This window comes from Cetorhinus maximus, chromosome 14 (genome assembly GCF_964194155.1).
Source record: "Cetorhinus maximus chromosome 14, sCetMax3.hap1.1, whole genome shotgun sequence".
Taxonomy (NCBI): Eukaryota; Metazoa; Chordata; class Chondrichthyes; order Lamniformes; family Cetorhinidae; genus Cetorhinus; species Cetorhinus maximus.
In genome coordinates, this window is record NC_135892.1 from 22201612 (window position 1) to 22216283 (window position 14672).

A 14672-nucleotide genomic window follows, 5' to 3' on the forward strand; every position below is an offset into this window, starting at 1 on the left:
TTTTTTTTGACCAGAGAAATGTCCAACAATTATAATCCTTATCTGACCCCAGACAACCCTGCTTTCTACAGCCACCACCACCACCCTTCCACCCTCCCCCATTCCCATCCCCCAGCAAGGAAGTATGTGACTGACAGCTTTCAAGGGAGAGGGGACAAGCCTGGTTAACGACTGCACATATGACTGCTTCAGCCCCCAAACTACTTGAGAAAATGCCAATGGAGACTGGCTAGCCTTCATATAATTTGGGGAGGCGATGGCGGAGTGATATTGTCGCAGACTAGTGATCCAGGGACCCAGGGTAATGCTCTGGGGACCCAGGTTCGAATCCCGCCACGGCAGATGGTAGAATTTGAATTCAATAAAAATCTGGAATTAAAAGTCCAATGATGACCATGAAACCATTGTCAATTGTTGCAAAAACCCATCTGGTTCACTAATGCCCTTTAGGGAAGGAAATCTGTTGTCCTTACCTGGTTTGGCCTACATGTGACTCCAGACCCACAGCAATGTGGTTGATTCTTAAATGCCCTCTGAAATGGCCTCCTTACTAACTTACTAACATCTGGAGGCTAGTGCCAAAATTGGGAGAGCTGCTCACTGACTAGTCAAGCAACAGCCTGACATAGTCACCCTCATGGAATCACACCTTACAGATAATGTCCCAGATACCACCATCATCATCCCTGGGTATGTCCTGTCCCACCAGTAGGACAGGCCCAGCAGAGATGGCAGCACAGTGGTATACAGTCAGGAGGGAGTTGCCCTGGGAATCCTCAACATCGACAACACTCTCATGGCATCAGGTCACATACCGCCCTCCTTCAGTTGATAAATCAATGCTCCTTCATGTTGAACACTACTTGGAGGAAGCACTGAGGGTGGCAAGGGCGCAGAATGTACACTGGGTGGGGATTTCAATGTCCACCACCAAGAGTGGCTCGGTAGCACCACTACTGACCAAGCTGGCCGAGTCCTAAAGGACATTGTTGCTAAACTGGGTCTGCAGCAGGTGGTGAGGGAACCAACAAGAGGGAAAAACATGCTTGACCTCATCCTCACCAATATACCTGCCGCAGATGTATGACAGTATTAATAGGAGTGACCACCGCACTGTCGTTGTGGAGACGAAGTCCCAGCTTCACATTGAGGATATGCTCCATCGTGTTGTGTGGCACTACCACCGTGCTAAATTGGATAGATTTCGAACAAGTCTAGCAACTCAAGACTGGACATCCATGAGGCACTGTGGGCCATCAGCAGAATTGTATTCAAACACAATCTGTAACCTCATGGCCTGGCATATCCCCTACTCTACCATTACCAGAAAGCCAGGGGATCAACCTTGGTTCAATGAAGAGTGCAGAAGGGCATGCCAGGAGCAGCACCAGGCATACCTAAAAATGAGGTGTCAACCTGGTGAAGCTATAACACAGGACTACTTGCGTGCCAGACAGCATAAGCAGCAAGTGGTAGACAGGGCTAAGCAATGCCACAACCAACGGATCAGATCTAAGCTCTGCATTCCTGCCACATCCAGTCGTGAACAGTGGTGGACAATTAAACATCTCACTGGAGGAGGAGGCTCCACAAATATCCCCATCCTCAATGATGGAGGAATCCAGTACACCAATGCAAAAGATAAGGCTGAAGCATTTGCTACAATCTTCAGCCAAAAGTGCTAAGTGGATGATCCATCTCGGTCTCCTCCGGAGGCCCCCAGTATCACAGATGCCAGTCTTCAGCCAAATCGATACACTCCACATGATATCAAGAAATGGCTGAAGGCATTGGATACTGCAAAGGCTATGGGCCCTGACAATATTCCGGCAACAGTACTGAAGACTTGTGCTCCAGAACTTGCGCCCCTAGCCAAGCTGTTCCAGTACAGCTACAACGCTGGCATGTACCCGGTTAGATGGAAAATTGCCCAGGTATGCCCTGTACACAAAAAGCAAGACAAATCTAACCTGGCCAATTGCCACCCCATCAGTCTACTCTCCATCATCGGTAAAATAATGGAAGGGGTCATCTACTGTGCTATCAAGCGGCACTTGCTTAGCAATAACCTGCTCACTGACAAACAGTTTGGGTTCTGCCAGGGCCACTCAGCTCCTGACCTCATTACAGCCTTGGTTCAAACATGGACAAAAGAGCTGAACTCCCGAGGTGAGGTGAGAGTGACTGCCCTTGACATAAAGGCAGCATTTGACTGAGTGTGGCATCAAGTAACCCTAGCAAAACTGGAATCAATGGGAATAAGGGGGAAAACTCTCTGCTGGTTGGAGTCATACCTAGCACAAAGGAAGATGGTTGTGGTTGTTGGAGGTCAGTCATCTCAGCTGCAGGACATCACTGCAGGAGTTCCCTAGGGCAGTGTGCTCAAACCGACCATCTTCAGCTGCTTCATCAATGACCTTCCTTCCATCATAAGGTCAGAAGTGGGGGATGTTCACTGATGATTGCACAATGTTCAGCACCATTCGCAACTCCTCAGATACTGAAGCTATCTATGTCCACATGCAGCAAGACCTGGACAATATCCAGGCTTGGGCTGACAAGTTGCAAGTCACATTCGTACCACACAAGTGTCAGGCAATGACCATCTCCAACAAGAGAGAATCATCGCCCCTTGATGTTAAATGGCATTACCATCACTGAATCCCCCACTATCAACATCCTGGGGGTTACCATTGACCAGAAACTGAACTAGACTAGCTATATAAATACTGTGCTACAAGAGCAGGTCAGAGGCTACGAATAGTGCAACGAGTGGCCCACCTCCTGACTCCCCAAAGTCTGTCCACTATCTACAAGGCACAAGTCAGGAGTGTGCTGGAATACCCCCCACTTGCCTGGATGAGTGCAGCTCCCACAACACTCAAGAAGCTTGACACCATCCAGGACAAAGCAGCCCACTTGATTGGCACCCCTTCCACAAACATTCACTGCACCACCACTGACACACAGTAGCAGCAATATGTACCATCTACAAGATGCACTGCAGGAATTCACCAAGGCTTCTTCAACAGCATCTTCCAAACCCACAACCACTACCATCTAGAAGGACAAGGGCAGCAGAAAGATGGGAACACCACCACCTGGAAGTTCCCCTCCAGTTCACTCACGATCCTGACTTGGAAATATATCGCTGTTCTTCACTGTCGCTGGGTCAAAATCCTGGAACTCCCTTCCTAACAGCACTGTGGGTGTACCTACACCACATGGACTGTAGCAGTTCAAGAAGGCAGCTCACCACCACCTTCTCAAGGGCCACTAGGAATGGGCAACAAATGCTGGCCCAGCCAGCGAAGCCCATGTCCTGTGAATGAATTTTAAGAAATTCCACTTCACAATTCTTTTTTGTATTGAAAGGCAGTTTACCTAATCACAAATTTATTTATTTCATTTATTTGTCCATGGGACGTGGGCATCACTGGCTAGGCCAGCATTTATTGCTTATCCCAATTTGCCCTTGAGAAGGTGGTGGTGAGCTGCCTTCCTGAACCATTGCAGCCTGTGTGGTGTAGGTACATCCACAGTGCTGTTATTTCGATACCTTCCTCTATATGATGAATTTTCAGTGTTCATTGTAGCTTATTCTTTTTAGATAGTCTACAAGGGTCAAAGCACAATACCAGTGGAATACTTGATCTTGGAGGAGGCTCTACCCAGATCACATTTTTGCCTCACAGTGAGGTAAGTTTTTTTTTCTCCCATAAGTTAATCTTATGACTACTTGATTTATCTTTTTCAATCCTGCCAGTTTTCTCCCTTACCTTTCCTGTAAAAATCAGTTTCACAGACATTGATTGCTATTTAGTACTTAATCTTAAATGACCCTTGATGGTTGTGGTAAGTCATTTGACCACAGGGCATTGCGCTGGAGTCTATCCAATACCAATGCAATTCCAGTGGTGGTCACTGGATAGTGACCACCACTGCCACTGGTGACTGAGTAAATTAAATTTTGCCTTTATTACTTGAGGGCTAGCGTGTTGGGGAATCAACTGCCACAGTTACATCCGTTTACAATTAAGGCCATTGATTTACAATGACTAAAGAAGTCACATTTAGTTTTAATTACATGGCATTTTACCTACTGAATTCTAAGCACTTTTCTATCAAAATTGTAAGCCAGGGAACTACAGACCTGTGAGCCTCACATCAGTGGTAGGGAAACTATTGGAGAAAATTCTGAAGAGAATCTATCTCCACTTGGAGAGGCAAGGTTTGATCAGGGATAGTCAGCATGGCTTTGTCAGAGGGAGGTCATGCCTAACAAATTTGATTGAATTTTTTGAGGAGGTGACAAGTGTGTAGATAAGGGTAGTGTAGTTGATGTAGTTTATGTGGATTTCAGCAAAGCCTTTGACAAGGTCCCACTTGGGAGACTTATAAAGAAGGCAAATGCACATGGGATACAGGGTAATTTGATAAGGTGGATTGAAAATTGGCTTAGTTGTAGGAGACAGAGGGTGATGACAGAAGGCTGCTTTAGTGACTAGAAGCCAGTGTCCAGTGACGAACCACAGGGATCTGTGCTGGGTCCCCTATTACTTGTCATTTATATAAACGACATAGATGACTACGTGGGGGGTAGGATTAGTAAGTTTGCGGATGACACAAAGATTGGCTGGGTGGTTAGCAGTGAGGTTGAGTGTCTTGGGCTACAGGAAGATATAGACGGGATGGTCAAATGGGCAGATAAGTGGCAGATGGAATTTAACCCTGAAAAGTGTGAGGTGATACACTTTGGAAGAAGTAATTTGACAAGGAAGTATTCAATGAACGGCATGACACTAGGAAGTTCTGAGGAACAAAGGGACCTTGACGTGTGTGTTCAAAGATCTCTGAAGGCAGAGGGGCATGTTAGTGGGGTGGTGAAAATGGCGTATGGGACACTTGCCTTTATCAATTGAGGCATACATTACAAAAGTAGGGAGGTCATGTTGGAGTTGTATAAAACCTTGGTGAGGCCACAGCTGGAGTACTGTGTGTAGTTCTGGTCGCCACATTATAGGAAGGATGTGATTGCACTGGATGGGGTGCAGAGGAGATTCACCAGGATGTTGCCTGGGATGAAACATTTAAGTTACGAAGAGAGGTTTGGATAGACTTGGGTTGCTTTCGTTGGAGCAGAGAAGACTGAGGTGCGACCTGATCGAGGTGTACAAGATTATGAGGGGCATGGACAGGGTGGATAGGGAGCAGCTGTTCCCCTTAGTTGAAGGGTCAGTCACAAGGGGACACAAGCTCAAGGTGAGGGGCAGGAGGTTTAGGGGGGATGTGAGGAAAAACTTTTTTACCCAGAGGGTGGTGATGGTCTGGAATGTGCTGCCTGGGAGGGTGGAGGAGGTGGATTGCCTCACATCCTTTAAAAAGTACCTGGATGAGCACTTGGCACGTCATAACATTCAAGGCTATGGGCCAAGTGCTAGTAAATGGGATTAGGTAGGTAGGTAGTTCAGGTGTTTCTCACATGTTGGTGCAGACTCGATGGGCCGAAGGGCCTCTTCTGCACTGTGTGATTCTGTGATTAAAATCAGGGCTGTGCAAGAGGCCAGAATTGGGGAAGTGCAGAAATTTAAGGGCTGGTAAGGTTGGAGAAGGTTACAGAAATGAGGGAGGGGAAAGTCCTTGGACCGTTTTGAAACAAGGCTGAGAATTTTAATATTGAGACATTGGTGTACCAGGAGCCAGTGTAGATCAGCGAGCGCAGAGTTGAGAGGTGAATGGAACTTGGTGCAAGATAGGAGAGGGCAGAATTTTAGATGAGCTTATATTAGGGTGGAAGATAGAAGCTGCCCAGGGGAATACTTGAATAGTCTAGTGATAGCAAAGCTGTGGATGAGGCTTTCAGCAGCACGTGAACTGAAGCAGGGCGGAGCCAGGTGATGTTAGAGGTGGAACTGGGCAGTCTTAGTGATGGAGCAGATATGTGTTGGAAGCTCATCCTTATCCATTCTATAGACCAGTTATAACAATGTAAAATACGACACCAGAGTTCTGAATGGTCTGATTCAGCCTCAGACATTTGCCAGGGAAAGGGATGGATAAGGAGTGATCTAATCGAGATGTTGAAAATGATAAAAGGATTCGATAAGGAAGATACCACGTGGGGGAGTTCAGAACAAGGATACGCATCCTTAAAATTAGAGCTAGGTTTCAGGAGTGAAACAAGGAGCCATTTTCACACAAGAGGCACTGGGAATCTGAACCTCTTCCTCTCCCCTCCCGCTTCCCCCTCTCCTGAAGAAAAATGCTGTGGATGCTGGGTCCATTGAGATTTTCAAAACTGACTGATAGATCTTTGTTAGATATGTTGAGAGATATGGAACAAAGGTGGAGGGGTAAATGGAATTGAGGTGCAGATCAACCACGATCTAAGTGATTGGCAGAACAGGCTCAAGGGGCTGAATGGGCTACTCTGCTCCCATGTCCTTATTATGATCAGTTACCTTACCCACGTGGTTTTGTCGTGTAACCTTTCATGTAAATTTCACCTAAACAGCAATGAATGGTACAAAGAATAATTGAGGCCTAGCTTTGGTTCAAGCTAATAATGAAGTTAATGGGTTTAGGTGGTGGTGGCACAGCCTCCTGCTTCAAGCCAGAACTGAATCCTGTTGTTAGCCTGCATATGCAGGAGGATGGGTATGTTGTTTGTGTATTCTGTCTGTTAGCCTCTGAATGAATTCAAAATCCAACCAAGGACTCTGGGCAATCTGATGCAGTGGGGAGATGTTCTGATTAAAGTTAGATTTAAGACAGATCGATGGGACAAAGTCCAGAGAGATATCTACACTTTGCATCATTACCCTTATCTGTTCTGGGATTATTTGATGCTGCTGTTAAAAATGGGGAGGTGATCAAATCCCTAACATTGAACTTCCTGAGCACAAGAATTTTTTAAAAATGCACTGCAAAGGGAAAACAGTTAAACCTTATCCCTCCTTGGTATATTATTGAGAATTTGTGAGGAATTTAATTGGTTTCAATCTGGTTTGTGCTGATGATATCTGGCAACATGTCGCTCAGGACTGAGTACATTCATGTTTCACAATTTATTAGTTGCCACTGTTGATCCAACTTTATTTAACGTACATCTGATTGTGCATCTAATGTACAATACAATCCGTATTTTACTAAATGACTATTGCAGCTTTTTATTACTCAAAACTTAAAAATTCTTGTCACAAGATCTCAACAGCAGCTATATTGCCATTTAGTGGGAGTTGCTTTCACTGCAACTCCTGCATTATGTACCGTTCTTTGGGATTCCATAGGATTCCTTCTTACACATTGTGATGCCTTGGATTGACGTTAAAAAATTGTTCAATTTCTGCTTGTTTTGTGGCTGTTTTCTGGCACATTATTCTGCAGAGCCAAGTTAACCCGAAACAGGAAACTCAGCAGCAGTTGCCACGCCAACCGAGACTTTTTCTGCTATCTTGGGCTAGGGTTCTCACACAAGAACAGAAGAGTTTCCTCTTGTGAACAGAAGGTTAGATACAGCAAGCATCTGCTTTTTGGTATTTCTCAAGATTTGCCTTTCCCAATCAATTAAAGTGACTTGCCCAGTTAAATGTACTGAAATTGGAAAGAGCCCAATGGAGCAGCACATTGAAGCATTTCACTGCAGAGTGGTAGCATGCAGGATCTCTTCCAGGATTTCCCACACAATGAGTTCCTATTCTCAGCAGACCTTCAAAGAAATGTGCAGTGTGCTAGGGTGCTGTTACTAGCCTTGTAGTGCTGTTATGAGCTGGTGGCCCCACTGGTCTCAGAAAGGGAACCATGCTTGTGGAAAGAAGAAACATTAATTTTCCTTTTGCAAATTAGTTAACATCAGAGTCTGACAATGCTTCATTTTGCAGATTGACATGTTTACACTTTTTACTGCTGCCTTAAATGTAAGCTTCCTTTAGATGCTAAAGGTTGCAAAGTTAAAAATTACAGAAAACAAAAAGGCTAGGTGATATAGCTGGCACTGTCACCTTGCTGATAATTTTTTTTAATTGCAGCTCAGTCAGAATTTCAATGTAATTGCCTTAAAGAAAATAGTTTCCCCCCTCTCCCAATTTTTTGCTTTCCTGGGAATAACACCTCTTTGCATTATTTAGGTGTTTACTTGGCTCAGTTGGTAACACTACCAATTCTCAGTCAGATGGTTGAGGGTCAAAACGCACTCCAAGTCTTGAGTACATAATTTATTCTGTCACCTCAGTTCAGCACTGAGTGACATAGTTGTGTTGTTGAAGGTGCACATAAGATGTTCAACCAGGGTTCTATCTGTTTGGATGGATGTAAAAGATCCCATGGTGTTATTCAAAGAAGAATCGGGAGTTCTGGTCATCAGCAAAAATAGTTTAACAGGTTATTCATTCATTTGTGGCTTCCTACTATGCACAAATTGCTAAGTTTGTTTGCACAAAAATAAATATGCTTCAAAAATAATTCATGGGGGAGAATTTTCTCCCAGTTGGGGGGTGGTTGGGCGGGAGCGGGCGCAGGTGTGCGCGCAGCTGATCGCTGCCTGCGATTGGCTGTGTGCTGCCATTTTACATGAGCTGGCCAATTAAAGCCCGCCCAGCGTGATGCGCACCTGGAAGCGCTAAGTGCTCCCTGTGCGGGCGGGCGGGGGGTTGCCTGAGTTGGGGCCTGCACTCTTTTACGCAGCGCAGAAATCTCCCTGAGGCACAGAGCTGCCTCACGGAGATTAGTTGAAGTTCAAAAAAATTTAATAAAGGAAAAAAATTTTTAAGACATGTCCCTTCATGTGAAACTGTCACATGAGCTGGGACATGTCTATTAATTTTATAAAAAAATTTTTGCAAGACTTTAAAGCCTTCATGAAACCTCATCCCGCCCGTGGATGAGGTTCCACGAAAAATGCGAAGGCCGCCTGGGTTCTTCGCCTGCCCCGCCAATCTTAGGGTTGGATGGGCAGCTCAGTTTATTGATTTAATTGATAGTTAACAGGCCTCTGACAGTTTAGCTGACTCGGGTACCCGCCCACCGAACTGAAAATCTGAGTGATGCTCAGTGACATCAGGATGCACGCCTGACGTTACCGCGTGTCATTTTATGCGCCGAGCTGAAGATTCTGCCCATGGTCATGGTAGGGTGCTATGTAAATACTTCTCTCTCTCACATATTTAATTGGTTCGAGTCAGTGAATACCATACAGAACTGTATTCTGATTTTTGTGTGTTTGCTTTCTTTGTTCTTTCATGGGACGAGGGTGTCGCTGGCAAAACCGGCATTTGTTGACTATCCCTAATTTCCCTTCCCTTGGCCATTTCAGAGAACAGTTAAGAATCAACCAAATTGCTGTTGGTCTGGAGTCACATGTAGGCCAGACCGGATAAGGACAGCAGATTTCCTTCCCTAAAGGACATCAGTGAACCAGATGGGTTTTTACTCGATGATAGTTTCATGGCCGCTGTTACTGAGACTAGTTTTCAATTCCAGATGTATTAATTTAATTTAAATTCCACCAGCTGTTGTAGTGGGATTTGAACCCATACCCCCCCAGAGCATTAGCCTCTGAAATAGTGACATTACCACTACACTACCATCTCCTCATCCTGTATCAGTAGACCCTAAGATAGCAATTTTATATATACCCTTTGATATCTTTAAACATAGTTGTTGAAAGAGTCAGTTGTTTGATTTTTATATTGTACATTTAATGCCACAGTAAGATATTGTGGGGTAGTGCTTCTGTTTTTATTCTCATCCTTTTGAACAGTAATAACTTTGAATGTACTTTTTGGCTTTTCCCACAGATGACACTCCAGACCTCTCCTATTAACTATATTACCTCAATTCAGATGTTCAATAGCACTTACACACTCTACTCACACAGGTTAGTAGAATTTTTCCTTCCGGTTCTCCTGGACCGTGTCATGATTACATAAAGTAAAGCTGTGTTCGTAACAAACTTTAAATCTAAGCAGTTAGAAAACAAACCTGGGCTAACTTATTAAAATCAATTTTAAAATTACACAGAATTTTAGGTGCAGTTTGTATGTCTGCATTTGTTCTTCTCTGGCTTTGAAATCACTTTAGAGTTTAAATATGAATAATTCCTTCATGAAATAAGTATCAGTGCAGATCAAAGATGTGTGGGGGCTTTATGGTGTTGAGGGTGTGCCCAAAACCATGTGATCACTCGAATCCTGCTGTGAGTTAATTCCTAATAATTCATTACTGTTGAGCGTCCTGTTGTGAACATTTCCACATCAGAAATTGTTCTGCTGGAGATTCTCTGACCATTCAGCATACTTGTTTGTACATCAGAGCCCATTTGTCATCAAAGGCTTTAACCATTTTTTTTTCCCCTTCTACAAGGTTTTGTTAACATGTGGACTCTCAAGTATTTCAGCCCTGGCATGTTTTCAGCCTTCGTTTTGCAATTTTTCCCAATTTATGCCAGTTGCAAAGGCATTTTTCAGCACTGAACCTGTCAAGGTACATTGTTCATAGCTGCTGCTCAAAGAAACTGTCTGCAGCCAATTGCCTCAATATGTGCAAGATTCTCCAGACAGCTCCTCAGAAGCCAGCCTAACCAACTAAAAACATCATGGAGAACAGATTTTTGGGCTTTGACCATAGAAGCTAACCTTAAGTAACAACTCTGGATGTTATAGAAGTGCTTGCATTTAGATTAAGGAGTGGAGAATATTGAGCCAGGTGATGTCTATTGAATCTTGTACTTTCAAAGTTGATCCATAATATTTGAGATTTATTCAAGTTTGATCATTGGTCTATCATTCCTGGCCCCGCTTCTACTTTATCACAGGTGTAATCCAAAGAGTAAATTCCTTTTGACAAAAAAGATGCCAGTAAAGGTTCCACGTGATTTTGAGATTTTTCACACCATGTTGATAATATTTGATTTCTATCTGAATGTGTAACATTTGAATGTTAAGATTTGCATATTAATTTTTAAAAATTGCTTCTTGGGAATTGGGTGTCACTGGCAAGGCCAGCATTTATTGCATATTCCTAGTTAATCTTGAGAAGATGATGGTGGCGGCGGCAGGTTACATCCTTGAACTGCTGCAGCCCTTGTGTTGAAGATGCTGCTGCGATGCTGCTGCAATGCTGTTGGGTAGGTAGATCCAGCATTTTAACCCAGCAATGATGAAGAACAATGTGTGGCCACATGGTAATGGTGTGAGACTTGGAGGGGATCTTGGAAGTGATGGAATTACCATGCATCTACTGCCCTTGTGCTTTCAAGTGGTAGAGTTTGTGGGTTTGGAAGATGCTGTCGTCAAAGCCATGGAGAGTTGTTGCCGTGTCTCTTGTAGAAATTACAGACTGAAGCCACCGGGCACCGGTAGTCGAGGCAATGAACGTTTAAGGTGGTGGATGGTTGTCAATCAAATGGACAATTTTGTCAATATGCTAATTAAAATTTTGGTTCCAGGCCTAAAATATTGAAAATGTAGAATTACTAATAGTTGGACAATTTTGTGAATTTTATTTCTGGAAATCCTGGTCATGTTCCTTTCTGTATTGAATTAACCACTTAATCAGTAAGGGCGCAATACTTTTTTCATACAGTGATTTTGATATATTACTTTTAAAAATAATTCTTAATACTCAACACTTCTTTGCAATAAGATGAAATCTTCAGTTTAATAAAAGAAACAAAATTCACGAGAGGAGAGAAGTCCCTGTACTGTATTATATTATACCTTACATCACATTTAGGCAGCTATAGTAGGTGAAAAGGTGCAGCACATAGATCCAGGCAGACACTGTAGATCCTGCGATGTCCTGGAAAGTAAGGCAGACATCTGAGCCAAAGTTAGCCTGTCCCACTATCTGGATCATCCTACAAAGAAAGCGGACAGCACCTAGGGAGAAGAAGGGAAGGAAAGGTGGGTTGCGGAACCCTAAGATTGTTGAATCACAGACCAAGGCAGTTTGTTGTGTAGCTATTAGGTGAAGGAAACTTATAAACTTCCATAAGTCCTTTGTAGATTCAAATATTTATTAATTTCCAACCGGTAATGTGCTTGGTGTAAGTAGAATCCATAATAGCTTTTAAATGGTAAGTGAATTAATATTTGAAAGGGCAGGGGAGTAGAATGAAGTAGGTAGCTGTTCTAGTGAGCTAGCACAAGTGTGATGGGCCAAATGGTTGTCTCCTTCATTGTAAAACTTAGATTTTATGCTTTTTGATTTAACTGTTCTTGTGTACTTTAATAGTCTTGATAGTAATCATTAGACATTTTTTAATTGATGATTTTCCTACTATTACTTTTAAATAGTTTAGTTTCTAATTTATACACTCACTCTTCCTTTGGACTGACAACTTCAGAGCGCAGTCCAACTTCATATGATTGTCTTCTGTTTAAATGTATAGAATTCATCCAAGCTCCATGATTTGTTAGACCCTATCATTAATGTAAGAATATCTGATTTTTATTTCAGTGACCAATTCAGCCTCCTACATTTCACTAATATCGCTTTCAATTTTCAGTTACCTAGGATTCGGTTTGATGTCAGCGAGACTGGCAATTTTAGGAGGAACTGAAGGTAGTCCACGTAAGTTAGCATTATGGTCATAATTTCTTCTACTTCAAGAAGCATACCCAGTCACCTGCCAAAGAGTGAGACTAAAGACTGCTGTAATTCTTTAGTGGGAGCGCTGGAAGCTGCAAAGCTAAGTAACACTCCCTTTTCCCCAATCAATCTGATGCAGTCATCTTCTCCTCCCCTTCCCAACATTATGGAAGGACTGGAATAATGTATAAAGTTTGCACATTTACATTGACTCGTGGGGACCTCACCACCTCTAAGTCACATACCATTTCGACTTGAACATATATCGCTGTTCCTTTGTCATTGCTGAGTCAAAGTCCTAGAATCCCTCATCTAACAGCACTGTCGGAGTACCTTTAGCACTCAGACTGCAGTGTTTCGAGAAGGTGACCCACCACCACCTTCTCTGGGGTGATGAGGAATGGGCAATAGATGCTAGTCTTGCCAGCGATGCTCATATTCTGAGAATGAATTGTTTTAAAAGTTGCTTTTAAATCACATTTGTGATCAATGTACAAACCTTGTACATGTACAGTTTAGTTACTGCTATACCAGCCCCACGGTGTAAATGGGCAATTTGTCAACAGTGAAGGCCAGCTGTACTTGCAGAATCTCTTTAATGGTAGAGTTCTGTATTATAAAGTCGCAGTCACGAAAACAATGGAAATAGATTGTATTATTTGACCCTGAGGTGCCATTTTTGCCTCTGGTTCATGTCAAGAATAGAAAATGCTAGAAATAATCAGCAAGTCAGGCAACATCTGTGGAGGGAGAAATAGAGTTAACATTTCAGGTTGATGACCTTTCATCAGAACTGGGAAAAGTTAGGGATGTAGTATGGTTTGAGCAAGGGATGGGTTGGACAAGGACAAAGGAAGGTCTATGAGAGGGTGGAAGACAGGAGAGATTGAATGACAAAAGACTTAGTCTTAAAGGGTCAGAGGGAATGGTGATAAGGCAAAAAAGAAACAAAAGATGTACATAGGGCAGTTGTGCTGCTGTCTGTAAGCAAAAATAAGAGAAAAACCGAAACTTGCAAAGAAAAGGAAACAAATGAGTGGGGGTTTATGGTCTGAAATTGTTGAAGTCATCATTGAGTCTGGAAGACTGTAAATTGCCTAACTGAAAGATGAGGTGCTGTTCCTCAAGCTAATGTTCAGGTTCACTGGGTTAGTGCAGCAGGCCAAGGACAGAGGTGCCAGCGTGAGAGCAAGGTGGAGAATTAAAATGACAGGCCTCTACCTCCTTCCCAAGATCCATAAACAGGACTGGCCTAGTAGCCCTACCATTTCATTCTGTCCCTGCCCCATTGAACTGTTTCCTTCCTACCTTGACTCCATTTTTTTCTCCCCTTGTCCAGTCTCTCCCCACCTACATATGTGAATCTTTTGATATCCTCCTTCACTTTAAGGTTTCCAGTTTGCCGTCCCTAACCGTCTCCTCTTCATCATGGATGTCCAATCTCTCTACACCTCCAACCCCCACCAGGACTGTCTAAGAGCTCTCCACTTCTTCCTTCAATAGATGCCCAACTAGTTTCCATTGACCACTACCCTCCTTTGGCTGGCTGAACTTGTTCTTTCATTGAACGATTTCTCCTTTAATTCATCTCACTCCCTCCAAATAAAAATATGTTGCTATGGGTATCCATATGGGTCCTAGCAATGCCTGCCTTTTTGTAGGATTTGTGGAACACTCCTTGTTCCAGTACTACTCAGTTCCCCTCCCTCAACTCTTTTTCTGGTACATCGATGACTGTACTGGTGCCATTTCCTGCTCTCGCCCTGAATTGGAAAACTCCTTCAACTTTGCTTCCAATTTCTATCCTTCTCTCAGTTTCACACGGTCCATCTCCGCCTCTTCCCTTCCCTTCCTTGACTCCTCTGTCTCCATTTCTGGCTATCAACTTCTTTTTAAAAATGTATTCTTTCATGGGATGTGAGCATCACTGGCAAGGCCAGCATTTGTTGCCCATCCCTAATTGCTCTTGAACTGAGTGACTTGTTAGGCTATTTCAGATGGCAGCTAAGGGTCAACCACATTACTGGGGATCTGGAGTTTCCTGTAGGATGGCAGATTTCCTTCCCTAAAGGACCAGTGGGTTT

General features: G+C 43.4%; 1 protein-coding gene across 1 annotated transcript in view; it reads left to right on the top strand.

The window, feature by feature from the left end:
- Positions 1-14672, top strand: part of entpd6 (ectonucleoside triphosphate diphosphohydrolase 6) — a 55299-nt gene that overhangs the window by 25711 nt on the left and 14916 nt on the right. The window contains exons 7-9 of the mRNA XM_078556641.1: positions 3611-3699; positions 9795-9874; positions 12506-12570. Coding sequence (XP_078412767.1) covers positions 3611-3699; positions 9795-9874; positions 12506-12570 — 234 coding nt within the window. The remainder of the gene's footprint in view (positions 1-3610; positions 3700-9794; positions 9875-12505; positions 12571-14672) is intronic.